At 42.7% G+C, this 26,424-nt stretch overlaps 1 protein-coding gene across 1 annotated transcript; it reads left to right on the top strand.

Moving 5' to 3' along the window:
• The first annotated feature begins 24 nt into the window (after positions 1–24).
• Positions 25–26,372, top strand: tti1 (TELO2 interacting protein 1). Its single transcript, XM_030055235.1, has 14 exons — positions 25–166; positions 787–1,531; positions 2,021–2,358; positions 2,598–2,886; positions 3,439–3,601; positions 4,344–4,642; positions 5,499–5,915; positions 7,431–7,590; positions 8,617–8,784; positions 9,735–9,880; positions 11,377–11,517; positions 12,666–12,870; positions 21,907–21,994; positions 24,105–26,372. The coding sequence occupies exons 2-14, from the start codon at positions 818–820 to the stop codon at positions 24,328–24,330; spliced, it is 3,354 nt and encodes a 1,117-aa protein (XP_029911095.1). The 5' UTR covers positions 25–166; positions 787–817; the 3' UTR covers positions 24,331–26,372.
• The last annotated feature ends 52 nt before the right edge of the window (positions 26,373–26,424 follow it).

The following is a 26,424-nucleotide window of genomic DNA, read 5'->3' as shown; positions in this document are numbered from 1 at the left end:
CCGCAGCTTGGACGGTGAGCACCTGAATCCCAGAGGCGAAGAAGAAGAAGAAGACTCAAGCCAGTCAAATGTGCAATGTGTGTTCGCAGTTTCCCTCTAAACACAGATGCCATGGCATGGCCTGGGTGTGTACAGTCTGCCCATCGCTAGAGATGACTATGTAAAGGTAGGCTGACCAATTAGTAGCAATACTGTGCAGCTTTAGCATCAGCAGCTAGCTGACTGAATAGAGGCTAGCTAGCTAAATGTTATGCTAGTCATTTGGATCTGTGTGGTCGGTGGGGTTGTCATCTGCTTTGGCGAGTATTTAAAACAGCATTTCATGAAAAACAAATAAAACTAAACCTGCTCTGAGTCACCAACACAAGATGCCATTTCAGTCTATCATTTATTGATATTATACCCACTGACTGAGACAGTTTACTCCACTTTCAAAGCCCAAACTACTCTTGCTTGTGTTCAGTGTAAAGTGGTGTTGTAGCATCAGATACTAAAACTTTCTCGCTCACTGGGAGCAGGTGTGTAAGTCATCATGAAGCATAGCAGTATTCAGATTATAAGGTTTTTAAGTGCTGTTTGAATGACTGTTATTCCAAACCTGGTAAAACTGAGACATTCAGATGTTACAGTCTCAGGAATTTACCAGCACCCTTGGCAGTGACACAAATTGAGCTCTTACCAGGTATTAATCTCAGACCCTGTCAACTTCAGAAATGATCACTGGAAACAAGTGTCTAAGCTACTTCTCTCACTTCTCTCTCTCTCTCTCTCACCCTGCCTCTCCAGTGAAGCGAGCCTTGTTGCGTCGCCTCCAGCCATGACTCAGATCAGCGACCCAAAGATCGCCTTCGCCTACCTGCGCCCGGCCTGCGTCCTGCTTACTCGTGAGCCCACTGTGACCAATGTGGAGATGCTGGGGGCCCAGCTGAGAGATGTCAGCGATGCCACCTTGCAGCAGCTTCAGGAATACGTCCTCTTCCCCCTCCGCTTTACCCTCAAGGTCCCCGGGCCCAAGAGGGAGGGCCTGGTGCAAGCCGTGACCGAGGCCATGAGTTATGTCCTGGAGAATACCTGCGTTCAGAGCTGGGAGACCCTCCGCGACCTCTTCTCAGAGCTCTGCCTCTGCCTGTGCTCTCCAGCTGATCCAGGGAAACCTGCAGCCACATCAGAGGAGCTGAAACTGTCCGTGTTGAAGTCCCTTGACGCCCTGCTTCACTCTGCATACGGGGATATAGTGTTCAAACTTTATGAGCCGGTCATGCTGCCAGGTCTGGGAGCTGCCATATCACTGCTTCTTGCTCTTGGAGAGCAGGAGAAATGTAGAAGTGTACAGGCAGCCGCCCTGAAGTGCCTCCAGGCTTTGACTCTGCAGTGTGACTGCACTCGGGACCACGTGGTCCCAGCAGCAGAGGACGAGTGTGTTATAGGCAGCACCATGGCTTCATTCTTACCTGGGGTCACGATGGCTGTAGCCAGGATTATTACAGGAGACATGAGACAGGGTCACGCAGTCACAGTCAGGGCCATCAAGGTAAATCATCTACGGCTGCAACTAATGATTCTGTCCGTTTCATCAGTTGTTTTTTTTAATCAGTGGATTAATCATTTTGTGTATCAGATATCAAAAATAATGATTAATTCTCAGAGAAAAGTTACCGTGGCAGAAATGATGTCTTGAAACTTAAATTTATAAGGATAAGAAGAAAACAAGCAAATGTTTGGTGTTTTTACTTGATATCAAAATGACAACTGATTCATTTCTTCTTGATCAACTAATTGGTCAATTAACTGTCTCAGCATTATGCTCATTGGGAACTATTATTGAATGGTTCCAGGTTTCTGTAATTATGACACAAAACCTTTTACCCTGTGGGATAACAGGTTGCCAAATCTCTGTCCAATAAATAAGCCACTTGTTAGTCCATGTGACTTTTGTTTACAAGCCTCAGTTCACTTATGATTAGGCTAAAAAATACAATTTCCCATGCCATTTTCTCTCTTTTTACTGATTGTTATCCAGGTCTGGTCCCAGACGGTGGGACTTGTCATGGACGACGTGCAGTTGCAGGCTTGCGGGCCCGGGGAGGCGCCGTCTCCAGACCTGGGCAGGGTGGGTGCGCTGGTGGTTCAGCGGACACAGGAGTGGGCGAAGAGCACCTCGGGGAGGCTGGCTGTGCTGCTGAAGAAGATCATCTCGTGCACGTCCGCCCACCAGCACTGGAGGGTGAGGCTGGAGACGGTGGAGCTGGCCGACCACCTGCTGGCCAGGTGCAGCCAGTCGCTGGGAGAGTGTGTGGGGCCACTGCTGGAGGCACTGGTGGGGGCCATTAATGACGAGGAGCCCAGAGTCAGAGAAAGGTGACTCCACCAATATTACTACTAACAACAATTTATTTATTTATTTATTTACTGATGACTTGATTTGTGAGGGCAAAGCATGAGGTTCATATAGAACAGAGGCCAAAAACAATTAGACAAAAAAACAGAAACAATACTGGTGAATGACGGGAAGTTTAATAAGATTTGAAATGAGATGATTCTCTTTTTCTCTGTTCTTCTCTTCCCTTCCCTTGCCTCCTCTCCTCTCCTCTCTGTAGGTGTGAGCTTGCTCTGAGACAGATATCCCAGAGGAGCCAGAGGCCCAGCGGAGGGGTCGACTCTGCCACCAAAAACAGCAGCAGTAGTCAGACTTTCACTGATGTCCTCTCAGAAAACCTCCATGCTTTAGCCACCTCCCTGCCCAGACTCATGAGGACCTCTGACGACCAGAAGAAGCTGTTTGTCCTGAATGTCTTCCTGGGCTACCTAAAGGTCCTGGGACCCCTGGTCTCTGTGGTCCTGAACTCAGCTGCACACCTTGAGAGGATCTCCAAGGCTTTGATGCAGGTAACAACAGACATGGTGTCAGCTATTTGATTTTATACTTCATACGTATAGTGAAAATCATTTTATTGTGAAATTTTACCAATTACTATGAATCTTCAGCATTTATATAGACCATGGAAATTCTGCGTTTTCGTCATGAAAAGTCAAAGAAAGCGTAAGAGAGAGAGTGAATATCAGCATTGGAGTTATGTAGGGCTCCACGATATGATAAAAATATCATATTGAGGTTATTTTGACAGGTACAGATCCACAGTACTTCATTTATAATGGTATATTGTCACATTTAACCTTAAAAAAATTGCAACTCCTGTGATTTGGATATTGCACTGTGTTGCGATTTCAATTAATTTTGCAGCCTTAGTGTTAACGGGGAGTCCCCTTTATAAGAAGTCAGACTCCACCTTCTCACACACTTGTTTCATTTAAATGCAGCAGCCATAGTCAGTGTTAGCCGGGGAAGTAAAAGTGGAGTCGGGGTAGTAGAGGTTTACCTTCATTTGACAGTCCAGACCTGTCTAAAACCCAGTGACCACCGCCGGCATGCCCCTGCAGGTGCTGGAGCTCGACGTGATGGATGTGCGCATCGTGGAGGAGAGGAGCTGCGCCTCCGCCATAGAAACGAGCTCGGGGTCTGCTCACACTCAGAGGAAACACTTCCTGTACTTCACAGATGAGAAGGTCTTCTCTGCGCTGATGGAGATCTGTCGGACTTTAGGTTTGGCTGCTGCTTCATATGATCTTGATGGAAAAGCTTTTTTGAAATGCTTCACATTTCTTGTTCTTATGTTTACAGCAGTGCTTTAGTGTATTGTTTTAACCCTGTGAAACCTGGATTGACGTCAGATTTATTGTGTTTAAAAGCATGTGAGAGGCGGCCTTTCACAAGCATTAACCCTTTAACCCGTTGAAACCTGAGCGAATTGGCTTGATTTCTTACAAAAACACAGAAAAAAGGCAATGAGCAACTTTGAAAGAAATGACCTGAAAATTTACAAGAAGAAAATGACCTTAAAATGACAAAGAGAGAAAATTATCGAAAAAAAAAAAAAAAAAAACTAGTGAAAAAATTCCAGAAAACTATATTCATAATTTTTATATTTAATTATTTAGAATACAAGAACAAGAAAAGCATATTCTCTAATTTCTATTTTTGTTTTCTCATTTTTAGGTCCTTTTCTTTATTTTTTCCCCCAAATTTCAGGACTTGTTTGCTTGTTTTTGGGTCATTTTCATGTAATTTTCTACTAATGTCTTGTAAATTTTTTTACCATGTTTTTGAAAGAAATAAGGTCAATCTGTTCAGGTTTCCAAGGGTTCATGTATTTCAAATGAATATAAAAGAGTTAAACAGAAGTCATAAATAATTAGGTTGGACTTGTATTTTGGTCAGCTGATATTTTTTGCCTAATACTCTTTACATTTAACATCAGTGGTGTTCATTCATTCTTTCATTCCAGGTTACTACGGCAACATTTACCTTCTGACTGACCACTTCCTGGACCTGTACCGAGAATCCTCAGCGTACAGGAAGCAGGCTGCCATGGTGCTGAACGAGATTGTCAGGGGGGCCGCGGGCATCGCTGTGACAGCAGGCGTCCGGGGGCTGGAGGACGAGGGTCCGGGTCGCTGTGCCCCGCCCACCCAGGAGGAGCTGAGGGCAGCGGTGGTGTCTGTCATGGAGGAGTACACCAGTCTGAGCAACTGGCACCTGGTCACCGTCAGCGAGGAGACTGATGCAGAGCGACAGGAGCAGCAGGTCAGAGATACACTTCATACAGCTGCAGTTTTAAACAACATGTGTCGGTTTCAGCCCAACTGTATTTTACCAGCTGTGTCGCCACATGGGAGCAGTCACTTCCTTAACTGGTCAGGAATTTGGTCTACGCATAAAGTGGCAGCCAAGCTTATGGTCTCCTTGGGAAGTCGTTCTGTATGAATATTATCCCACTGTTAATGAAGAAGTACATTATAATGTTTACAAGTGTGGTAATGTGGACCCTCAGGTTCAGCCCCCTAACCTCCAGCTGAAGGTAGTGGGGTGGGTCACGCACTGCAAAAAGTCAAAATCTTACCAAGAGTATTTGTCTTATTTCAAGTAAAAATGTCTTATTTCTAGTCAAAATATCTCATTAGTTCAGTGAAACACAAAGAAAAACTAGACTTAGACTAAAAAACAAACTAAAAACCAAACTAACTGAAAGAATATTACGTAGTTGCAAAACTAAGTGAAATAAATTAAAAATCTACAGAAAATGTGTTTGGTTTTCATGTTTGTCAGTTTGGTCCAGCCTGAGGAGGCGTTGGTAGTGATGTTTATTGAGACTGGGACGCCAACATGACTGGGAGTCAACTGCCATCACAACGTACTGACTAACCCTAACCCGATGAAATGACAAGTGCCTTTGTCTTAAAACAAAATTGATCCAGGTTCACTCATTCTTGGTTGTGCATGGAAATGAAAAGGCGGGCGGTGAATGCAACCGTCTTTTTTTTCTCTCCTTCAAACTTGCCATCCTCTTAATTTTTTCATCTTGCATTGTGTTAGCAAACATTGTACGTGACCATGTTGTGTCTTTTTTTCTCTCTCTCTCTCTTATGTCCCGTCTGTGCAGCTGCTCAGCCCCTCCAGACTCCTCCCCATATCCAACAGTGACGGCAGCATTACAAACACCAACGCTCTCCAAGTGATTGCTTCCTCCTCCAGCTCTCCCTCGTCCTCCTCTTCCACCTGCACCGTCCGCCAGCTCAACAGCAACATCTGGCAGCTGTGCATCCAACTGGAGGGCGTCGCCTGCTTTGCCCAGGCCCTGGGGCGCGACTTCCGTCCCCTGTTGATGACCTCGCTCTACCCTGTGCTGGAGAAGGCCGGGGACGAGACGCTGCTGGTCAGCCAGGCAGCGCTGGGCTCCATGTGGGGCATCAGCGACGCCTGCGGCTACGCCTCTCTGAAGGATCTGATCAATGACAACTCCGATTACCTGCTCAATGACGTGTCCCTCAACCTGCAGAGACTCAGCTTGTATCCACAGGTAGAGCTGGTGGGATTTTCCAGGGTGACAAAATAATCCATAAACAGACAGCTGTAATCTTCTGTGGATATATTGTAATTTGTTTCACTTCAGTTAGTTTAGGTTTGTGCACATAGCAAACAGTACCCAATTTATAGTGTTGAATACACAAAGGTAAAAAGATACACACAGATCTTCAGGACAAGACAGACTAATCTCCGTTTCAATTTCTTATGAAGGCCTCTTGGCTGAAACGTTAGCATGATTGTCGACACGACCAGAATAAATTGGTGAAACTGAGATCAGTCTATCTTGTCCTGAAGATCTGCGTGTGTGTTACCTCTTTACCATTGACTATTCAACACTCGTTTAGCACCACAAACACACACTGGGAAGACTTCCAGTCAAAAATCTAACTAATGCCCAATTTATAATTAGTCGATTAATCGGGTAGTTGATCAACATCAAATTGTCATTTTAGTAAGTGGTTAATTGTCGTAATCATTTATCACGTAAAAATCCCAAACATGTGCAAACTGCAGCTTTATTTACATCACTAAGAGGTTTTTTTTTTTGGAGGCTGGTCAGACTAAGGAAGCGGTGTGAAGACATCGCTTCACTTTGGCCTCTGCTAACCTCCCATGAGCTTTTGTTGTTACTTTGGACACCTGATAGTGGCCAAAGGTCAGAGAAGCAGGCTTGTTACCAGAAAGAGGCTGGCAGGAAAAATATGGGAAGGAGGAATGAATCAATGGTGTTCAATGCTTTGCTCAATACTCATTGCCAATTTTAAAGGGCCATTAAGTAATCGGTCACATTTATTGAATTGATCCTCATATGTGAGTCTCTGGGACACGATGCACACTGGGAGAAAGTGAGTTTTGAAAGCCAGAAATCTCATCACCTGGTAAAGTAATGGTCATTGGTATTGATGAAGAACCCCATCAACCTTCCACTGATTATATAATATGGTCATTTTGTACTGTAGGGCAGTAAGAATCTGGAATGTTGCCCCTTCAATCAAGAAATGCAGTAAGAACCTGACTAAGTAATTGGATATTTAATTTTAATCAAAAAATAATTGGAGATAACCCTAGCTGATATGGAATTGTAATTAAAGTACTACAGTGGGTATTCACGGTAACCAGAGTAAACATAACAGCAGTGCCGATGATCTAACAGCGGCAGATTATGCATTTGACTGTTTTTACAGTTAGGACAGTCTATAAAATGCAGCTGATAGGAAATCATGCCTGGGAGTCAGACTCACTTTAGGCTGCAGACCTCATCTGGTAAGAGTTTGTCCCAGAGATGCTTTTGTACGTTTTTTTTTTTTTTTTTGTATTTTATAACTGCCTATGCTGTATGTTGATAGAACATAGTGGCGATAGAGTAATCATTTCTATAAATTACTGAATTCAGATAATTTCTGGTAAACTGAATTACTTTAAAATTCTAGTATTCTAGTTTATAATATACCTGTGGATGTGTGGTCAGGTTAAATAATACTTGAGCCTGTCCTGTGTTACTGGCCAGGCTCCGCGGGTGCTGTCAGTGATGCTGGCCCACTCGGACGCCAGCCTGCTGCCTCTGGTGGGGGACATCGTCCAGGACGTCCTGCTGGCTCTGGATCTCAGCTACGACAACACAGCTGCTCTCTTCTGCTCCGTGCTGCACGCTCTCATGAAGGCACTGGGTGAGAAGTAACAAGCAGTCTATAGGGGGGTTCACACAACTACATAGAGGGCAAAAAAGGATAAGAAGCCAGCTGAATATAACTTTGCTTTTATGCTTCTGTTTTTTGATAAACAGTTATGAATACAAGTGCAATTTTAGCAGTGAAACTACAGATGGGACACGGTGTGTTGCTGTCTTTGAAATGTTTTTGTTTGTCTTCATGTGATGTGCGGCAAGGCAAATTGCTTTTCTCGGGTGATAAAGGTGCACTATACAAAACTGCCAAGGGTAATTTCGGTTTAATTTTCATTCACCTTTATTTATTCAAGGAAGGCCAAGTGAGAGCAAGTGCTCCTTTTCAGTGGTGTTTTGATCCAATTAATCAAGAACATGAACAAAATCAAACACTTTTAGGAAAGCAACAATAACAACCAGTAGACATATACATATAAAACACATACAAATATATATATATATGCGCACACATATAAAATGTATATAAATAAACACAAAAACAGGTTTTCAGATGTAAAAGATGTTTTCACACTTATTTTATGTTTTTGTCAGTTGAGTCTAAATGTTCTTCACTTAATCAACCCTTAGCAATTTTGCATAGTGCACCTTTAACATATAAAGTCTAGGTCGTATCAAACGTATATTGACCATATCCAGACCCAGCTGTATCTAACCTGCTCTCTCATTCATCTTGACTAAGAATACCTAGTACACCTCAAAGTAATAATCCACAACAATTTGATATAAATGAATGAATGTTGTGTTCCTCTCTATGATTAGCTGCTGTACCACAGTGCTGGCCGCCATGGCAGAACAGACAAAGAAAAGAGCGCCACCTACAGAAATTCAAAAAAAAAAAAAAAAAAAATCTAGGGAACATGACGTCACAGTCGCACCCACACTGCTTGATTGACAGTTGATCTCTGGCTGCAAAGATGGAGATGAAAGACAGCAGACAACAGTGCAGATCTTGAGAATTACAGCTTTATTCCTACCATGTCTAAGTGTTGTTGTGCTTTTTTCCCCACAGTGAGGTGGTTCCCCCCCAGTCCTGGTAAGACTGCCGAGGCCTCCAGATCCAGGACGTCCTCCACTGAGCAGGAAGTCTTTGACGTCCGCCAGTTTCTGCTGGAATACCGCAAACAGAAAGAGCTGGCAGAGGGCATCGGAATAGAGGAGGATGACACTGAAGACCCAGGTGACATGGCTTCTGTACCAGGAACTCATACTGTAGTACACAGTACCATAGATTATATTATTATAGATTATATTTTACTCATCATTGCATCTTGTATGAAAAAGTTGGGTGGCCATGTCGAACAGTAAGATGTGATAGGTATTGTTTTTTATTTATTTATAAAGCCCCGTGTGTAAAATTCATCAATATCAGTTTGGGAAAATTGCTTTTAGTTTTTGTGCTGCACACACTTGGAACATTTTACAACACTCATTAAAACCTAACACAGCATCCTATAGGTCAGTTTAAAACCAGAATTATAAGATATTCTGATCTTAAAAAGTAAGTATTTTTAACTGTGTTCTGTTGCTGTTTGTTTGTTTGTTTGTTTGTTTGTTTGCTTGTTTCCTCTTCAGTTATTTTTTTGTCTGTATTTATTCTGTTTTTAAATGTACTCATTGGCATCATTATTGTAAATAGAAAAGTATATTTGATTTATTTAAAATGAATGAATGGATAGATTATATTGGATGGAACATAAATGATCATGTGGGGAAACCGGGTTGTTGCAGCAGTTGATAATAGGATTCAACAAAGAAAAAAGAGGGGAAAAAATATAGGAAAAACATAATGCAACCAGTAATTTTAATGCTATAACATCTTAAATAGCATATGGATGAAAAATGAATTCAGTTTCTGCAAAATGAGTAGCATAATATAGTGAGGCAAATAGAAAAATAAAAATGTGCATCAGATCTCTCAGTGATGTTGCAGTTCCTGCATGATACCCATAGAGGTCAGATTTTACACAGGAATCAGAAATCATAGCACAGTTAGTGCTATACAAATAAACTTTATTATTATTGTTGTATGTATTTGCACATGGGATTTGAGGGATCAGCATGTGATGTTGGGGGATGGGAGGGTGGGCAGTCGTCATCTGTCTGAACACTCACTCTCTGTCCGTGCAGTGGTCCCTCCCCAGGTACAGTGTGATGAGGATGCTGACGGTCCGGATGTGAAAGCAGAGCTTCCCTCGCACCTCAGAATCACTAAAGATGTTGTGGAGCGCTGCGTCCACCTGCTGTCAGAGCCCAGCCTCCGGCTCCGGCTCAAGGTACCGCGTGTGTCCCTGTGTGGCCTTTAGCAGATCATGGCTACTTATGTCTAGAGCTGCAGCGATTAGTCGAATCAATTAGCAATCAACTGCTAACTGTTTTGATGATCAATTAATTGTTTGGAGTTTTTTTTTAAGATGGAAATTCTCTGACACCAGCTTCTGAAATGTGAATCTTTTCTGGTTTCTTCGCTCCTCTCTGACAGTAAACTAATGACTGGGCTGGATTGGATCAAACAACTAACCAACAGATTAATTGATGGTGAAAATATAGTTGCAGCTCTAGTTATATCAGTATCCCAGTGTGAATCATACACCACAGTGCAGGATCTCTTTCACCATTATATTATTTTGGGAATAAGCTGAGCAGAGCTGTCGCTCCTCTCACTGGCTGCTCTAAAGGCCTCACAGCTGCATCACAAGTCTGTTGTCAGCTGGTGTGGCTCCATCATGGAGCTCCACTGGAAAACGGCCTGTTAGTTCATGAAGTCGAAATATCTGGCGAGCAGGCTGGAAAAAGATGTCGCTGTCATGTGGCTGTAGCCTGTAACATTTTAACTAAAACTGAAAAGTGAGATTAGGTAGATGGAAAAAAAGAAGTTGTGGGTTGAGGGTAGGGCCGGGCTGTATATCAATGTTATATTGATATTGTGATTTGAAACTTGATAGTGTGGAGGATTTTAGAAATCGTAACACTGTGATATGTCATAAGTGTTGCCTTTTCCTTGTTTCAAAGGCTGCATTACAGTAAAGGGATACAGTTCTCTGAACTTATCAGACCGCTCTAGCCATTCTAATATTTGTCTCCAGCTGCTTGGTCATAATATTCATATGACTAATGACTGTTGATGAAAAATCTCTTCTGTCACTGTCTTATGAAAGCACCAGTAGTCATCCTTACTTGGTGTGCATGATAATACCTGCTCGTTATCAGTATCAGCTCTTATTGGCTTTTAAATTAAATAGAGGCATCAGGCCAAAATTAACATTTCTGCAGATATGACAGACCCATGAAATAGGTGAGTTAGATGACGTACGGCTACATTGCTCTACAGCTGTACAATGCACTTACTTTCATATGATCCCTGTAGACACAAATTACATTTTTTTTTTTGTTTTGTTTTGCAACATGTGAGATGGGTTAAATTTGCCCTGGTTGTGGCTGTTGTCAGGATCGTCTCAGGGAGAGAGCAGAAGTCTGTTCCAGTAGGATGAATCTTAGTTTTGTTTGAAGGAAAATGTTACATAAAAATAAATACAGTATGTTTTACATGTTTTATATGCTCTGTGACTGTATACGATTTGAAAAGCATTGTATGTTGTCCGCCAGTGGGCCTTCACAATAAGAGTAGGTATAATAATGTGAGAGGGACTTGATGTTCTTTGCAATCAGGCCCTTTTCATCCAACCAAGCTTGACATTATTGTTTTGTTGTATAGATAATATAACATGCATGATGTGTTGTTGATTGTTTTGGTGTGTGTCTTGGTCCTAAGGTCTTGGACGTGTTGGAGCTGTGTGTGTGTGTACTGAGTGAGAGGGAGAACGAGCTGCTGCCTATGGCCCACCGCTGCTGGCCGGCCCTCCTGCAGAGACTGACAGCCGATGACCCCTTAGCAGTCCTGCGAGCCTTTAGGGTGTGTACACAAACACAATCGCACTATTACACTGGGAAGCCATGCAGACTGTGCTGCAAATCTCCTGCACGCCTCCTGCAGAATCTTTTTTTATTTTAGCTTTGTAGTATTGAATGATAAACTCTTATGTTTAATAGTAAAACCTGTGGAAAAAAAATAATAATTGCAGTTTCCTCTGTTACAAAAATTTTCAGGCAGAATAAGGCAGATCACTCCACCAGTAGTGAGTTAACACCACTTCATTCAAAACAAGTAGTGAAATGAGTTAATTTGCACTGGAAAAAAAAAGTTTAAATATAAAACCCATCACAAAATGATTTGCTGTGGTGGATATTTTTTTGCATTGCGAAGCTTTGAATAATCAGTGGCACTTCCGTATCATTTCTACTTTCTGAATTTATCTTGTAGCAATTGATAATTCACTTATAAGTCAAAATATGATAAAAAAAAATATCGCTATAAATTGTAATGAAAATAATTAAACCAAATTAAATCCATCCATGTGATTAAATTCAAGATCCTCAGACTGATACAAATTACACTACTTTTGATCGCCAGTAAATATAACTATATACATTATCAGGAAAAAGTATTCTAATATCAGCCTGAGGATATTACATATATGGCAGTTTATGAAAGCAACAGGTCTTACTACATGTTTAACTTCTTTAGATGGATGTTTTATCACATTTTGATAAGGTCTTATTTCTAGCAGTTATTAACAGGGTGTTTTATTATGTTTGGACAACAATAATTACATTATTACAAAGTGCTGGAATCTCATTGTTATAGTGTTATAGGTATTTTTTTTCTGATTGTACAATATAAATATCTGGATCTCAGAAACTGTAAGAACTAGAAATCCCAAATTTGGGAAGCAGGTCACAATTCCGTTTCTTGGACTGAGATGAGTGCACCCTCTTTCTTGAGCTAGCATCGGTCACTGGTCTAGATGCATCTGTCCATGTGGAACATGCCCCAGGCTGTCTCTTGCCCAATCAACACCACATTTGGATCACTAACTCTGGAAAACTCCCCTCTCTTGTTGATATTCCAAGCTAATCCAGCCGTGTGTGGGCAGGGTGGCTTAACTCTTGTTGTGAGTGGCTGTGCAGCATCAGTTGCTACATGCTGAGTGTCTTTGCCAGGTGCTGTGTACGCTGGGTGAGACGTGCGGCGACTTCCTGAGGAGGAGGGTGTCGAAAGAAGTTCTTCCCAAGCTGACCTCGTCTCTGGCCCGCCAGGCTCCGGTCAGCGCCAGGGCCGGACCCGTCTACACACACACACTGGCCTACAAACTGCAGCTGGCTGTCCTGCAGGGGCTTGGCTCACTGTGCCTCAGACTTGACCTGGGTAGGAGAACACACTCACACACACAAATCAAAGCTTCCTACAGTACTGTATGATCTGAATGAAAGCATACCGAAACTTTAACTGAAAAATACTAAAACAACATACATTGTATGTCTTTACAAATTCAGTCATTATTATTCATTAATCTGACACAAAGTAAGTGTCATAGTGTCCAACCTTGCCATCTCCTGGCCAAACGTGATATGGCAGGCAGTAGTGAGGAACATCATGCTGGGAGAGTTGAAGGGAAAATTCACCCTCAGATCCTCTTATGCTGCCACATATCATCAATCTGTGAGCTTTAGTACATTTAGTGAAAGAGTGGCTGAACTTGTTCCATTAAGCTGTATGTTACATGTGCAGGATGTTGAAAGAGAGCAAGAATTTTTTTCCCAGTTGACGAAAAAGCGACTCGTGCACCTCATGCAAAGCACAGCACGTCTTTTAGCTGCACTGCATTCCGGTCTTTTGAGGCTGCTGTGGTGGAGAAATCAACATCTTTTCCTCTTCCACAATGGATCCTCCTGTGTGATGGTTGAACGTCGGCTTCCAACAGAAAGTCTTGCTCTTTTATTGTGATAGACCAACAAATCCTGATGTTTACTGTTGGTGTTTGTGCTGTCGAATTCCGTTGTAGCGGCTGGGAATATGTGATGTCACATTGTGTACATGGTCAGCTTGCCAGTAGAATAAGAGAATCACCACTAGTGAACTGATGCTGGACTGTACGGGTGTGGTTTGCGTGTATGTGTACAGTTTAATAATAGTAAAAAATGAGACAAAATTGAACTTAAATGAACTTTTAATTAGCACTAATATTAAGGTCTGCATTTTAATGTCACTAATGTCTGCTTTGTCTCAGTTTGCTTAGGGAGATGATTTGCACTCTGCCTGTAGTGCCCTTAATTGAAAAAAAAAAAAAAAAAAAAAGTATCAACAAAATAAATCAAAAAACTAAACCTAAAAAAACCCCAACCAACTTAGGAATTAAAAATAAATCGCATTATCTTAAAATGCCAGATGTCGGCTTGCTTAGTTGGTTGACCCCCATCCTAAATTGAAGGCTGGCCTCTACCATCTCAGAGAAGATGTTTTTTCAAGGGTCCTTACATTGTCTGTAATCATGTCCAAAATTTGATTTGATTTATTTTGGAGATAAACAGGTGTTTAAAAAATACATGATAAAACTACATATGAGGAGAGGATAGCACAAAAAAGTGGGAATTAAAACATGCATTCATATTTTGGTCCTCGATGGATAGTAACACCCTTTTAAGACAACAGACATCAGTCAGAAACAAAAAGGCCTATCAGTATACTGAAGGAAGGGAAGTACATGCTTTTCCTTCTTAAATGCTGCTTGTGTTTGGCATTTTTTTTTTTTTACCTTGCAGATAGAGGCTGTTCCACAAGATAATACCTGAGCAGCAGAAAGTGCCTCAAGCTATAGTATTGTACGCCCCGGGGGATTTGACAGGACATTAGAATTGAATAGATACTGCATGAGTGCTGGTCATAACAATATGAGTGGAGGTAGAACATATTAGCAATTTTTTTTCACCAGATGCACCGATAGCATAGATTCCCCTCCATAATGTACTGAAAATCTGATCAGGTGCACTAAAATGTGGATAAAGAGCGCCTGTGGAAATTGATCATGATTAATCTAAATATGAGTTTTCTCATGTGGAGAGAACACAGCGAGCTCAGGTCAGAAACCTGTCAAACGGTGACCTGCCTGAATTTTGAGTGATGGTGGGTACGGTGTTCAGTCCATGTAGGAGAGAACAGAACATATCGGCCTTAAATTACCAGTTCCTCTGCCCCAGCTCTGAAACAGCACAAGCAGCGAAGGCTATGCTAATTAATCAGAATGGCAGTTGACTTAATATGAACTAGCTCAAGGCATTAAAGACCAAAAACAGGATTAGGAAGCCAAGTCTGCATGTATGCAGTAAAAAATTATGTAAATAAAAAGCAGTATCACTTCAAATTTCCAAACAAAAGATGGACCTTGGTTCCACAGACTTAGAGTGAGGTGAGGTTTGAAGTTATTCTGCAGCTGACCACTAGAGGACAGTAGAGGGACCATCGCCTGCAGGACCTCAGTGCTGGCTTGTTAAAAGGCATGGGTTGACCCCTCAGTGAAGACACACACACAAGTAAACAGTGCTTAAGGCACATGGATATAAGGAAAAAAGACAAACTGCTAACATTATTGAACTTCTTCGGTAAAAGTTAAAGCACATTGAGTCCGTACCCGCAGAGAAAAACAATGTCTCTGTTGTCCACCAGAGGGCAGACTTGTATCGTAATGGGAGGCAGACTCTCCTGGGTTTTCCATGGACTGCAATAAGAGGTGTTAGTGCATCTCAATTCCCCTGCTGTGTTTCCCGTGCAGACAACTGGGCTTCACAGTTTCCCCTGGTCATTTGACGCCTGCAGGGTGGAAATGCCTTTGGGAACGAAACGGAGGCGCACTCCATCACTGAAACTCCTCATTGATCCCATCAGCACCACCAGAAGGCTACACCTACATTAATGTCAGTCCCCTGGATTCAGGATGAGCAACGGTTTGGACTGGATAAATTTGTCATCATAATATCAATCTCAGTTTCAGAGGCTTCGTTCAGCACACATCATAAAACGATTTTTTTTTTTTTCCAGTGGCCGTCTTACTTGACTGAAAGCTCATCTCACAGCACAAAAGGGTGACTGATTTATTCTGCAAAGTTCACACATGCAATTTTCTTTTGTAAATAAAGTCACAGGGTAACTTGCCACTGTTATAATAGCATTATTTTGTATGAATTAGAGCGGTGGAGGATACAGAACCATGACGCAGGGTGTGTGCTGTTTGGCCACCTAAGACACCAGGATGCCCCCTAATGCAGCATTTTAAAAGTCTTTCATCAGTCATCAGTGCTAACATGCACACTGACACGCTGTACAGTTTAGACCAGACAGTCTGGGCCAGTTTATTGCACCAGGTTGTCATTTCAGCTTAAGACTGAGATTCAGTCTGAGCCAGTCTTTGAGCTGTGACGTTTTCACCACCACTTTACAATAAGACTACCCTTATCAAGGGGTAATGAATGATTTAGAATTAGGCTATTAATTAAGTTGTAAACGCTTTATAACTTATCAGTAAACAAGGATGAACAAGTCGTAACACAGTTTTCATACACTGATGCAGGCTCACTATTTGGCAAGAGCTAGTTACGTACAAGAACAAGTTACTTGATCTTGCCAAATGGTGAACTTACATCGATGTATGAAAACTGTGTTGTAACTTGTGTACAGTTGTTTATTAATGTTTTCTAAAGTCTCAGTAAAGATCTAATTATAAACCATTCACAAGCCTAGGGTTGTGCATTATAGATATTTTGAGAACCATGGCAGCCACATTTACACAAAACAGTCAAATTTATGGCAGTACTATTTTAATCAGTACACTTATAATGTAATGGCAGCTAATGTGGCATCCAAAAGCAAAGTGCCTCCTTAATCAAGGCTTAGGGTATTACCGGTAGTTGTAATTAGAAGTTTCCGGCTGGATGTGTCGTCTTTGTGACTGAAGTTTCTCAGGGCTGGTCTGCCAGTCAGCCTGCCCAGCAGGTGGCTGCTGCTGCTGCTGGGTGTAACAGTGGCACAGGACAGTCTACGCAGTTTGTAAATTCTTGCCTGGGTTAGGTAGAATCAGTGGTAGTGAGCTTTTTGCGCACCAAACACAAACCTCACAGTGCTCTTTAGAGCTGCCTCAAACACGGCTTTCACCCTCTCTGCTGCTAATTAAGTGAAGTGGAAAAAAAGAAAGAAAAAAGTGAGAAGAAAAGTGAGAAAAGCCACCAAGTGGAGCCCTTTGAATCCATCTCAACAAATGTTTAACAGTAAAGCTTGTTGTGACTTGCGCTCTGTGATCAGATGCAGCCGGATGAAGCGGTGCTCTGCTGCAGCGTTTGAACTGTAGAACCAGAGAAAGACACGGCGCTGCTCTGGCTCGGTTCACTGTGGATGGAGAGGAGGCAGAGGCACAGGTGGAGGGATCCCAGGCACACACAGGTATCTGGATCTGCCAAGAGGTGTGTGGTCATTCGGGTTAGCCAGTGAGGGGCCGGGGGCGTCTCCGAGTGGAGTGGCTCACTCTGTGTTTGCTGCTCACGGTGGACCACAGGACCGCCGCCAAACTGTATTTGTTAAACATAATTTGCTCTATGAATTTATTTTAATCTGCTTGACAGGTGGGGTATGTAGGCAAAATGCAAGTAAATTATTCTTGTTATTGTTATTGTTATTATTATTATTAACCAGAAGAACAACAATAAGAATAGATTAAATTACAAGCAAATTTGTGTCTGATCCGTGTAGATCTAACAGAGCCAGCATTTACTGGAGCACTTGATCCAGTGACTCAGTTAAAGTGGCATACTGAATGCGTTAGTAAAAGAAAAAAAAAAAAAAAAAAAACAGCAGGCACTGCATTTATTGTAAACAATTTAACCTCTTTAATTGCTTTGGTTTTAAAAAAAAAATGCACCGTGCAGAAGTGCAGAACAACAATCATTTACAACTAAAATCAAATGACTTAGATAAATGCTAACTCTTTCAGTAAGGTGTCCTTATATAAAAAATAAATGCAAATGTAAAAAAAACAGACCCTGAATCCTGAATAAATTAAATGATGACATAAACTGAAGAGAGGAACCTGTTCAGTTTATGTCACTGCTCACTGCTCACTTTCTGCCTGTGCCCTGTCTTAATTTTATTTAAAACAAGTGTGATTGAAGGTGTGAATATGCGTCCTGAGCACCAGCCAAGATATTTTAAGATCTGGGCCCGTAGTCATGCAGCCTTTCAGAATTACTCATAGGAGCAGCACTAAACATGTTGCTATGACTAAACATGGTCAGCAGTCAGAGCAGGACAGCAGAGTTTGTGCTCTAGTGTCCTACGTTCTTGGGCAATGAATGACATCACAGTGTCATCACGAGTTTTTAGTATCTCGTGTATTTGAAATACACATCTTGGAATTTAAAGAAGAAACAAACGAGATAGGATTATATTTTTCCCATTCCTTTATATTCCTTTTATATTGCTTCAATATTATATTAATTATACTAGACCATGTGAAGTTAAATGTATTCAATAATGAAACAGCCATATATAAACTTATTAAAGCAATTTGTTGGAGAAAGATATTTGTTAGTGATATGGGAATGTTTAAGTGCATAGTCTATTCAGCTGTTGCTTAGTAAATTATTTAACTATCTGTCTAAGTCACCTTTCAATTTTCAGCTGATTGGCTAAATGCAAGCTGAAGTGCAGGTTGGCTATGAAGCAGCTGGTTAATGAATGAAAACTCCCCTAAAAAAGTCATGAGCTCCCCTAAAAACATGATGCAGCAAATTTTGGGGGGGTCTCCAACATATGTCTTGACAATATGCAGGATTTTTTCTTCTATACAAAATTTGGAGGCAGCAGCCTTTATCAGATTTTGTGCCCCGGCGCAATCAAACACACTCTTTCTAACCTTAGATGCCATAGAGTTACTATAGGAATACTACAGATACTACAGAAATATTATAGCAGCCCTGCGTATGTGCATGTTGCAGTTACTACAAGAATACCACAGAAATATTACAGGTTCATTAATCCACTTAAGCGGAGAACCCTCTCAGACCTGCTGGAATAATTCAATGATCTGAGTGTGAACGTGATCAGGTCGAGCTGTAACACACCTTCAGTAACTGACGGCACATTAAAACGAGGCTGGAGTGTGTGAGGATGTCTCCTTTTGTTAAATACCTGCTCCCTGTTAAATGCAGTTTGATTTTTATTCTTTGCGTGGAATGAGAACTGGCAAAGTAAGAATTCCATTTTACGGTCTGTCCCTCTCTCTCTCCTCTCTCTCTGAAATGATCTGCGTTTATTTGCATATTGTGCGGGAAAGTGAGATCCAATCACAAGTGGGCAGGTGAGACACACGTGGGGACGCATTTTAGCACCAGGTGTGAGCAGACAGACTGACAGCTGTCCACTTGTTTTCAGAACACCAAAGACTCATTTGTGTCTTCGTTGTGGCAGTTTTCCAGTTGCAAAGAAACGCTAAGGGCTTTTGGACAAGCTCGGTCATCTAAAACACTACCATCTTGATCAAGTCGGTTTTTTAGTCAATCAGCATTATCCATTGTCTGTAAAACACGTCCTGTGGTAACTCATGCTTGTGTGAGGCAGACCAGGCAGTCGTCACACTCTAAGTGTGGCAACAAAAATTGGGAAATTTGCGATTAAAATACAAATGTGTGCTAAATTTGCTGTTTAAAGGCTGTAGAATAAATGGCTAATTAGAAACTACAGCAAAGGTGACCCGCTCTCATGCTAACGGGTTGCCATGGGAACCATTGTGATGTTGAATTACTGTTTGAGTTTGAGCACTCGGCTGTGTACTATCACTGAACAGCGGTGGAAAAAGTGAGGAGAACAAAGCCGCCTAAGCAGTCATCTTTTGACAGGTGTTTTTTTTTTTTTTTTTTTTTTTTTTTTTAACAATAAAGTTGATCAGTGAGCAGCAGGAAACTGGGAACAGCGTGAGAGAGCAGACACACACCACCATGTCTGCAGCGTCGGCCTTGTGCTGTCTGTGCATCTTCTACATTGTGTTTAGAGCCTTCATGCACAGGTGTGTGTGTGTGTGTGTGTGTGTGTGTGTGAGCGTCCAGCGAGAGGTCGTGTTCACTGCCAGTGAGATTTGAACACAGGCTTAGATTATGTGGTTATAGGAGTCTGTCATGTTATAGTGCTGCTGCGTTAATAATGAGGCATACACTGTAGTTGTGTTTGGTCATCGCTCCCTCTGCCTGCACAGATTTGATTAACATTTTTTATTACTAAAAAAAAAAAAAAAAAAAAAAAAAACAGAAAATTAGCAAATATTTAATGGAAAAGTAGCAAAAAGAAAAAGAAAAACTTAAAAGTAGCAAAAAAAAAAAAAAAAAATACACGAAAACTATATTTCTGATTATCAAAATGATGCATTTAAATGTCAGCTCAGTTGTCCTGGATAAGATTTCTTTCCTTTCACAAGCGTTTAAAGAAACCAGATTATCAGAAACGTTGCCCCGCCCACTTGGTTTTGTGACGCTGTTTGTCAGACGGAAAGGCGGAGTCTCAGTGGTTTTCATGTCAGCCATCATGTGGATCAAAATTACGATATGGGGTCTTGAAAAATTCTGACTATCCCAGGACGGGGATGATTGGTCAATCCCTAATTTTTTACACAATCTTATTGTCTGTAAATATTAACTGCTGTCTTTAAATAATGACACTAAGCAACCTCGGTCCAGTGTCCTGTCAGATTTGCTATAGATGAAGAAGTGTCAGACGAGCAAAGACGACCGCGGCTTCAACCGTACGCTCACCTCACACGACTGCAGCTGAACACAATAAGATCTGCTGCATTCTTTCTTAACACATAAAAGGAGGGAGATTTCTTTATACTTTTGAGAGGCTCCAGGTGCCTGATTTTTTTTTTTTTTTTTTTTTTTTTACTGGTGCCTTAGTGCTTTGACACCGTCCTCCTCCTCTTCCTCTGCATCAGAAAAGGATAGATTTGGAGATGGAGAGAGGAAAAAGATGGAGGCAGGGGAGGGTGTGAAAGAGTAGGAGAGAGAGAGAGAGAGAGAGTCAGAGGCTGCAGCAGTACTCATGTGAATACTGACTTGGCTACAGCTTACCTCTGGGACGCCTGCAGCAAGCCAATTACCAAGCCTCAGTCACAGAGAGAGAAAGACAGAGAGAGAGAGCGAGCGAGATCGAGATTGACTCAACTGAATAATACGCTTCAGCTCCAGCTCCGACTCCAGCTTTTATTCATTTACTACCAAAAAAAAAAAAGAAAAAAAACCAACAGCACCTGGCCTCTCCTTTTTAGTATTTCTCGCGTTTCTGCTTCCCTCCAAGCACCTTGATTCCACAAAAGTCTACGGGATACGAATTCGGCATCAGAAAGGAAGGAGGGGAGGAAGAAAAAGGATAAAAGCAATCGCTAAATAATCCCATTTAACTCTGAAATGTGCACCACCACCTTTTCTTTTTTTTTTTTTTTTTTCCCGCGGACACACAGCGAGCAGGCCCGGTTAGAGCGGAGTGTGGGCTGAATTGGCAAATAAAGAGTAAGCACCGAGAAGTAGAGAGAGACTTATGTTTTGAAATGAGGTTTGAAAGGCAGCCCAGTTAGCAGCTTAGGGAATCGGTAAATGTCTGCTGGGAGCGTGAAGATGGAGAGAGAGATTGGAAGAGGAGATGAAAGAGCGGAAGAGGAACATGGGAGCAGAGTCAAGTGGATGGAGGGAGCGGCAGCTATAAAGTGCAAGAGCTGGCAAGGTTATAAAAGATATAGTTGGGAGATGGAGGGGGCTGTGTTGAAGGGAAGGATAGAGAAGTGGTGGGTGCACTGAGAGGAGGAGGAGGAGAGGATGCGTGTGAAATCCAGAGGTGTGGAAATAGCCCGCTGTGAAATTTCTCTCAGCCGTCTCAGCAGTTTCTTTCCAGCTCGTATCTGGACATCACCTTTTCTCACCTTCACTTTCATCCATCTTCTCTCCCTTAACCCTTCCTGCCTCCGTGGCCTCCGGTCCACCATCCTCCTCACCTCCTTCCAACAGCGTCTGCTGGTAACTGCTGTCACATCTTCATCCTCACAATTGGGAGTTAATTTGAGTCGAGGAATTCAATTTGCCACTTTGATTACCCATTGGGATTTTGATATTCTTCTGACTTTTTTTTTGTCGTTGGTTGGTTCTCCAATCCAATAGGCAAAGGTCATAAAAATACCCACTAAGACATTATCTTTTATCTTGACATCAACTAACATTTCACAAGACCAGGCACCAGAATTTCCCTGGTTGGGATCAGTAAAGTATATCTATCTATCTATCTATCTATCTATGAGCATGCCAACATCAGCACCATCCGCTGTGCTGCTGCTGGACAAGGGGATGAAATGCCTGATGAAACAAATGTCTGTTGTTTTCTCAGCCGAGCCGGACCTGGATGCTGTTTGTGAAACCTGCCTGCCCTACCTGAGCTGCAGACAGCCCGTCAGACTGCAAGAGGCCTGTCTCAGGTAAATCTGACATTAAAGCCCGAGCGATTTGGAATTAAAGGCAATACATGGCCGGTCACATCACAGGAAGTGTTCATCGTGTGGTAGAAGCCATCGCTTTAAAATATCTAATAACGCACAAAGCAAGGTTTTTATATGACAAATACAACTTTTTGTATCGGCTTCTTAGGGCCCACTCACATTGGCAAGTTTGAGCCCGTATCGTGCTAAAGCCAAAATCCCCCCCTCCCCAGTCCCCGGCTGGCCTGCACTCACATTACCTAAAGCCCAAACGCGCCCAAGCACGATTGCCCCTGGTGTGCACGTCATCACGTTGAAATACGACAACAGGCATGGCCCGACGTCATTATAAATCAATAGTTCAAATACATTCATCATGTCTTCCTTTTAACTAAAAAACGTTTTTGGTCCTTTTAATCAGACATGGGATGTTTATTTACCTTGACAGTTTCGGAGGTAACTTCCTCCTTCTTCAGAAAGGTCCAGCTGACAGCCGGAGCGGCACCTGTCAGATCCGGCCGGTGCCGACGCGGTGCCGGCCAGCACCAGGTCTGCCGGATCTCCGCACACAGACTGCTGTACTTTCATTATAAACCGACTTTTGTTTATACGCGGTTGCAGCAGCACAACGGACAATGACACAGACAACATGGTTGATTATTGATTGCGCAACGCGGCCATTCGCCGGTAATCGCGCTGCGCACATTAAACAATTTTGCAGAGGCAGGAGGAAAGTTGCATGGTTTACGTCCGCGCACTGCGTGCGTGACCGTGCATGTGCTTGTGTATGCGCCCGTACCGCGCTGAAGCACACCCCCTCCAACCGTGCCAGAGCGGGGGAAGTGTACTGTATTCAAGCACGATACGGAGCGATCACACTGGTCAAAGAATCCGGATTTTAGGGGCAAACGTGCTTGGGCGCGGATCAAACTTGCCAGTGTGAGTGGCCTCTAAATGATAAAAAAAATATCTCACCTATAAAGATATAAAAAACAAGTATATAAAAACAAGTTGAGCTTGTAAACAATAAAATGCACCCTTGCCCTTGTCCGAGGACCCTGGGGTTACAGTTTCTAGAAGCTGTAGGAACTGACCTGGTCGTGCCACAGCAGCGGGTCGCTAATGGAATACATGTCTTTGTGTCTTTTGACTTGTATCTGTTGGCTCCGTTTCTCAGTCGTCTCCGCTGTTGCCCTCTTCCTGTTCCTCGTCTTTGTGCAGGAGTTTTGCATGTGTCTTCCTAAATTGACCAGAAACTGAAGGGGATCCTGGGAAATAGTCAAATCTACTTGACATCTACCCAGCAGCACCTAAGCTGGGCTGCAACACACATTGTCCTATCTTTCCTGGGAGCCTGTAGATTTGCTCTGTTTAACCAAAATCAAATTACCGTGTTGCGTATGGACACTTCCTGTCCACATGAAGCGAAGGTTAAAATCCAGACTGTATCCTGAACCGTCTCATGAACTTCAGTGAGCGAGCTTCCATTCACAGAAAGCTGGATTTACCAACACTACGTCTATTGCCTCTTCTCCCTGTGGCAAAGCAGCCTGTGCCTCAAGGTGAGTTTTCATTGTATAGCGCAAGAGAGTCCAGCGTGCAGGGTCCGCCAATTATGCTCTCTGGGTAACTTTGTTAAGGCTTCCAAGCCCTGGAGCACGCTGTTCATCTTTTTTAATAAGGAGCAAAACGGCTATCTTGTTGACGCCCTGTCAGGCTCATTGTAATTAGGAGCTTGTTTCTTACCGTGAGCAGTACATCAAATATGAAGCGTACATGCACAACCAGGAGCGACACTGATGAGCAAGATGGAGATTGCTACTCTAGGAGAGTTCAGGAAGTAGTCTGGCTGTTGAAGGGATTTAACATTTGAATTCCCTAGGAGGGAGCGCTCTGTCACAAGGCCACCAGGCCACTAGAAGTTAGTCCTTGCACGGTACACCATGGTAAAGAAACGGTCGATCAAACACCTTAGGGAAGATGAAAAGTTAAAAGTTGGGTCATTGCAGCCAGCAAGTTGTTTCCATGGCAGATGTCAAGCACCCAACGTGTTTTTCCAGAAGCTAATCCTGTTGTCCTGTGGTCGTCTGTCTTTCTATCCTCACCACAGTGTTTTCCGACACCTAATCCAAGTGGACCCGGATGCCTTCTGGTTTACACTTAATGAGCTGCACTGCCCCTTCTCGTACACCCCGCCTCACCCTGACCTTCAGCCTGTGCTCCTGAACGGGATGGGTCGGCCGAGGGACGAGTACTCGGACAATGTCCTGAAACTGCTGAGGGAGGAGTTTGGTCAGCCGGCGAGCCATCCAGACAAAGGACAAGCGGACGAGTGATGTGATGGACAAACGTAGGCTGATTGAGGTACTTGAGGACAATGAGAGGCCAATTGGATTCCGAAAATGTGAACATTGTGCTCTACATTAAGCCAATCAGATGCAGCTGTGGTAACCTACATCCAGCATAAGGCCCTGAACAGCAGGGGAGCACTAAAGGAAAATGTCTGCATATCATCCCTGCTGCTCTTCGCTTCCCAGCTGCACTTGTAGATACCCTGAACAAATCTGACAGGTCTTCTACATCAGGAGACATTATTATGCAGCCAATGTGCTGATTTTATTTCATGTGAAGGCACTGACAAGAATGGTATGCAAATGTTATATGTATGCTACTCTTTTTTTTTTTTTTTTAATCTTTTTTTCTTAAAAGAATGCCTTTTTCAACAGCCTTGCTTGTGTGAATTATTCAGGCAAAAGCCAGAATAGTTTTGAATTTAAATCAAACCCTTCATGGGTTTGCTCTGAGCCTATCACAGCAGCCATGCTAATCTCAGCTGTATCAACCCAGGGTTCATGACGGCACTGTGGGCATTAAGAGGTAAATTCAGCAGTCAGTCAGTCAAATGCTCAACACTTCACTTCACATCTATATCTACTTAGATGCTATCAAACTTTATCATAGCTCTTGAGAAGATCATTTTCTACAAATCATGTCTGGTCTTTACTAGGCGGTACTTAAAGCCACTATGTGTAGAATTTATATTTGATTATATCAACCCACAGTTCTTTTTGATAGCGTAACAGTCTGCCTTTAGAAAAATGAAACCATCACAGCGAAAATTGCTTTAGTCTATTTGTTGCTTTCAGGCTGTTCATTCCCTGAGCTCCTGGGTGTCATTTTGGCACTAAAGGTGCTCTGCTGATGAATGACAGAAATGAAGATCTTCAACCAGACCAGGAGCTAAGAAGTGCAGTTTCACTTGTTGCCAACCTGGAGACTTTTCAAACCCCTGAGAAGTGGCAATAATGGTTTCATATTATGGTACCAAAGATTTTTTACAATTTTTGCAGTTTTGTGTAATGGCTTAGTTTATTCATGTGGCCAGCGGCCTGTGTAGCTTCTAAGCTATGCAAGCTAACCCAACCCCAATATTCATCAGTGATATACAATCTCAGTCTTCTCTTTTAGTCCAGAATAACTGAGCGTCATCTCAAATGCACTGCGAGACTGTTGAGAAACTGGTGGGTATGCTGGGTGAGCCTGTGGTGCAGCAGGTAGGGCTTCAGCGTCGTGTTCAAAGAGGGTACAGCAGAGCAGGGATCAAACTGCAGCCCGTCCAGTTGGGGGACGACCTCAGTAACCACTGAACCGTCCTGCCACCCACACTGCATGTCCTCAGGTGTCAAAGCTGGTAGGAATAATGTGCCCTAGTTTACAGCTTCTGTCTCCCTGTTGGGCAACTGGACCCGGGTGTCCTGTGACAGGTGGGGATACTGACCGCCAAACTAACAAGGAGACTACAACTCTTATCAAGCATGCTGCCACGGCATGTTTAAACCCTTCAAAACCCCTCGGTGTAACAGAGCTTTTTAAATGGGGGAAGCAGGAAGCCCTCTCCGTGATCATAGTCACCTCACTGATGGGCGAACCTGGGGCCCCCCCCACCTTCTGGCACCATAATGAATGTGCGAGCCTTCCAGCTTGGGGAAACAAGATTGCCACGTGTTTTGTATTTAGCCGGCCTGGTGTAACGCTAGCGAGCATAGCGCCTCTTTATCTCATCCTGTACTGTTGCTATTTATCCTGCTGCCAGCGCTGACAATAGCGCCATTAGTCATCAGCAGGAATGGGGGCTTTGGCAGCACCTATTACACACAGGCAACTGCCTAATATCGTTTCTCCTCAATGCACAGGGACAGCCCAACTCAGCCACACATCTGACCATTTGCTTTTTAATCTCACACTACAGGCGACACAGAACCATTAAAACGTAGAATATGAAAATCTTTAAACCTCTCAACCCCAAATAAAGCCTCAGAATTAATTAAGACCCTCCTGTGCAATGACTACCCTCATGAATAAAAAGATGTGGAACTTTTTTAAATGTTAAATGTGGCCTTCAGTATCTGCGACTTAATGAGAAAATGACA

This window comes from Myripristis murdjan, chromosome 7 (genome assembly GCF_902150065.1).
Source record: "Myripristis murdjan chromosome 7, fMyrMur1.1, whole genome shotgun sequence".
Taxonomy (NCBI): domain Eukaryota; kingdom Metazoa; phylum Chordata; class Actinopteri; order Holocentriformes; family Holocentridae; genus Myripristis; species Myripristis murdjan.
Note: the sequence above shows the minus strand (reverse complement) of the source record. Positions and strands in the feature narration are given on the sequence as shown.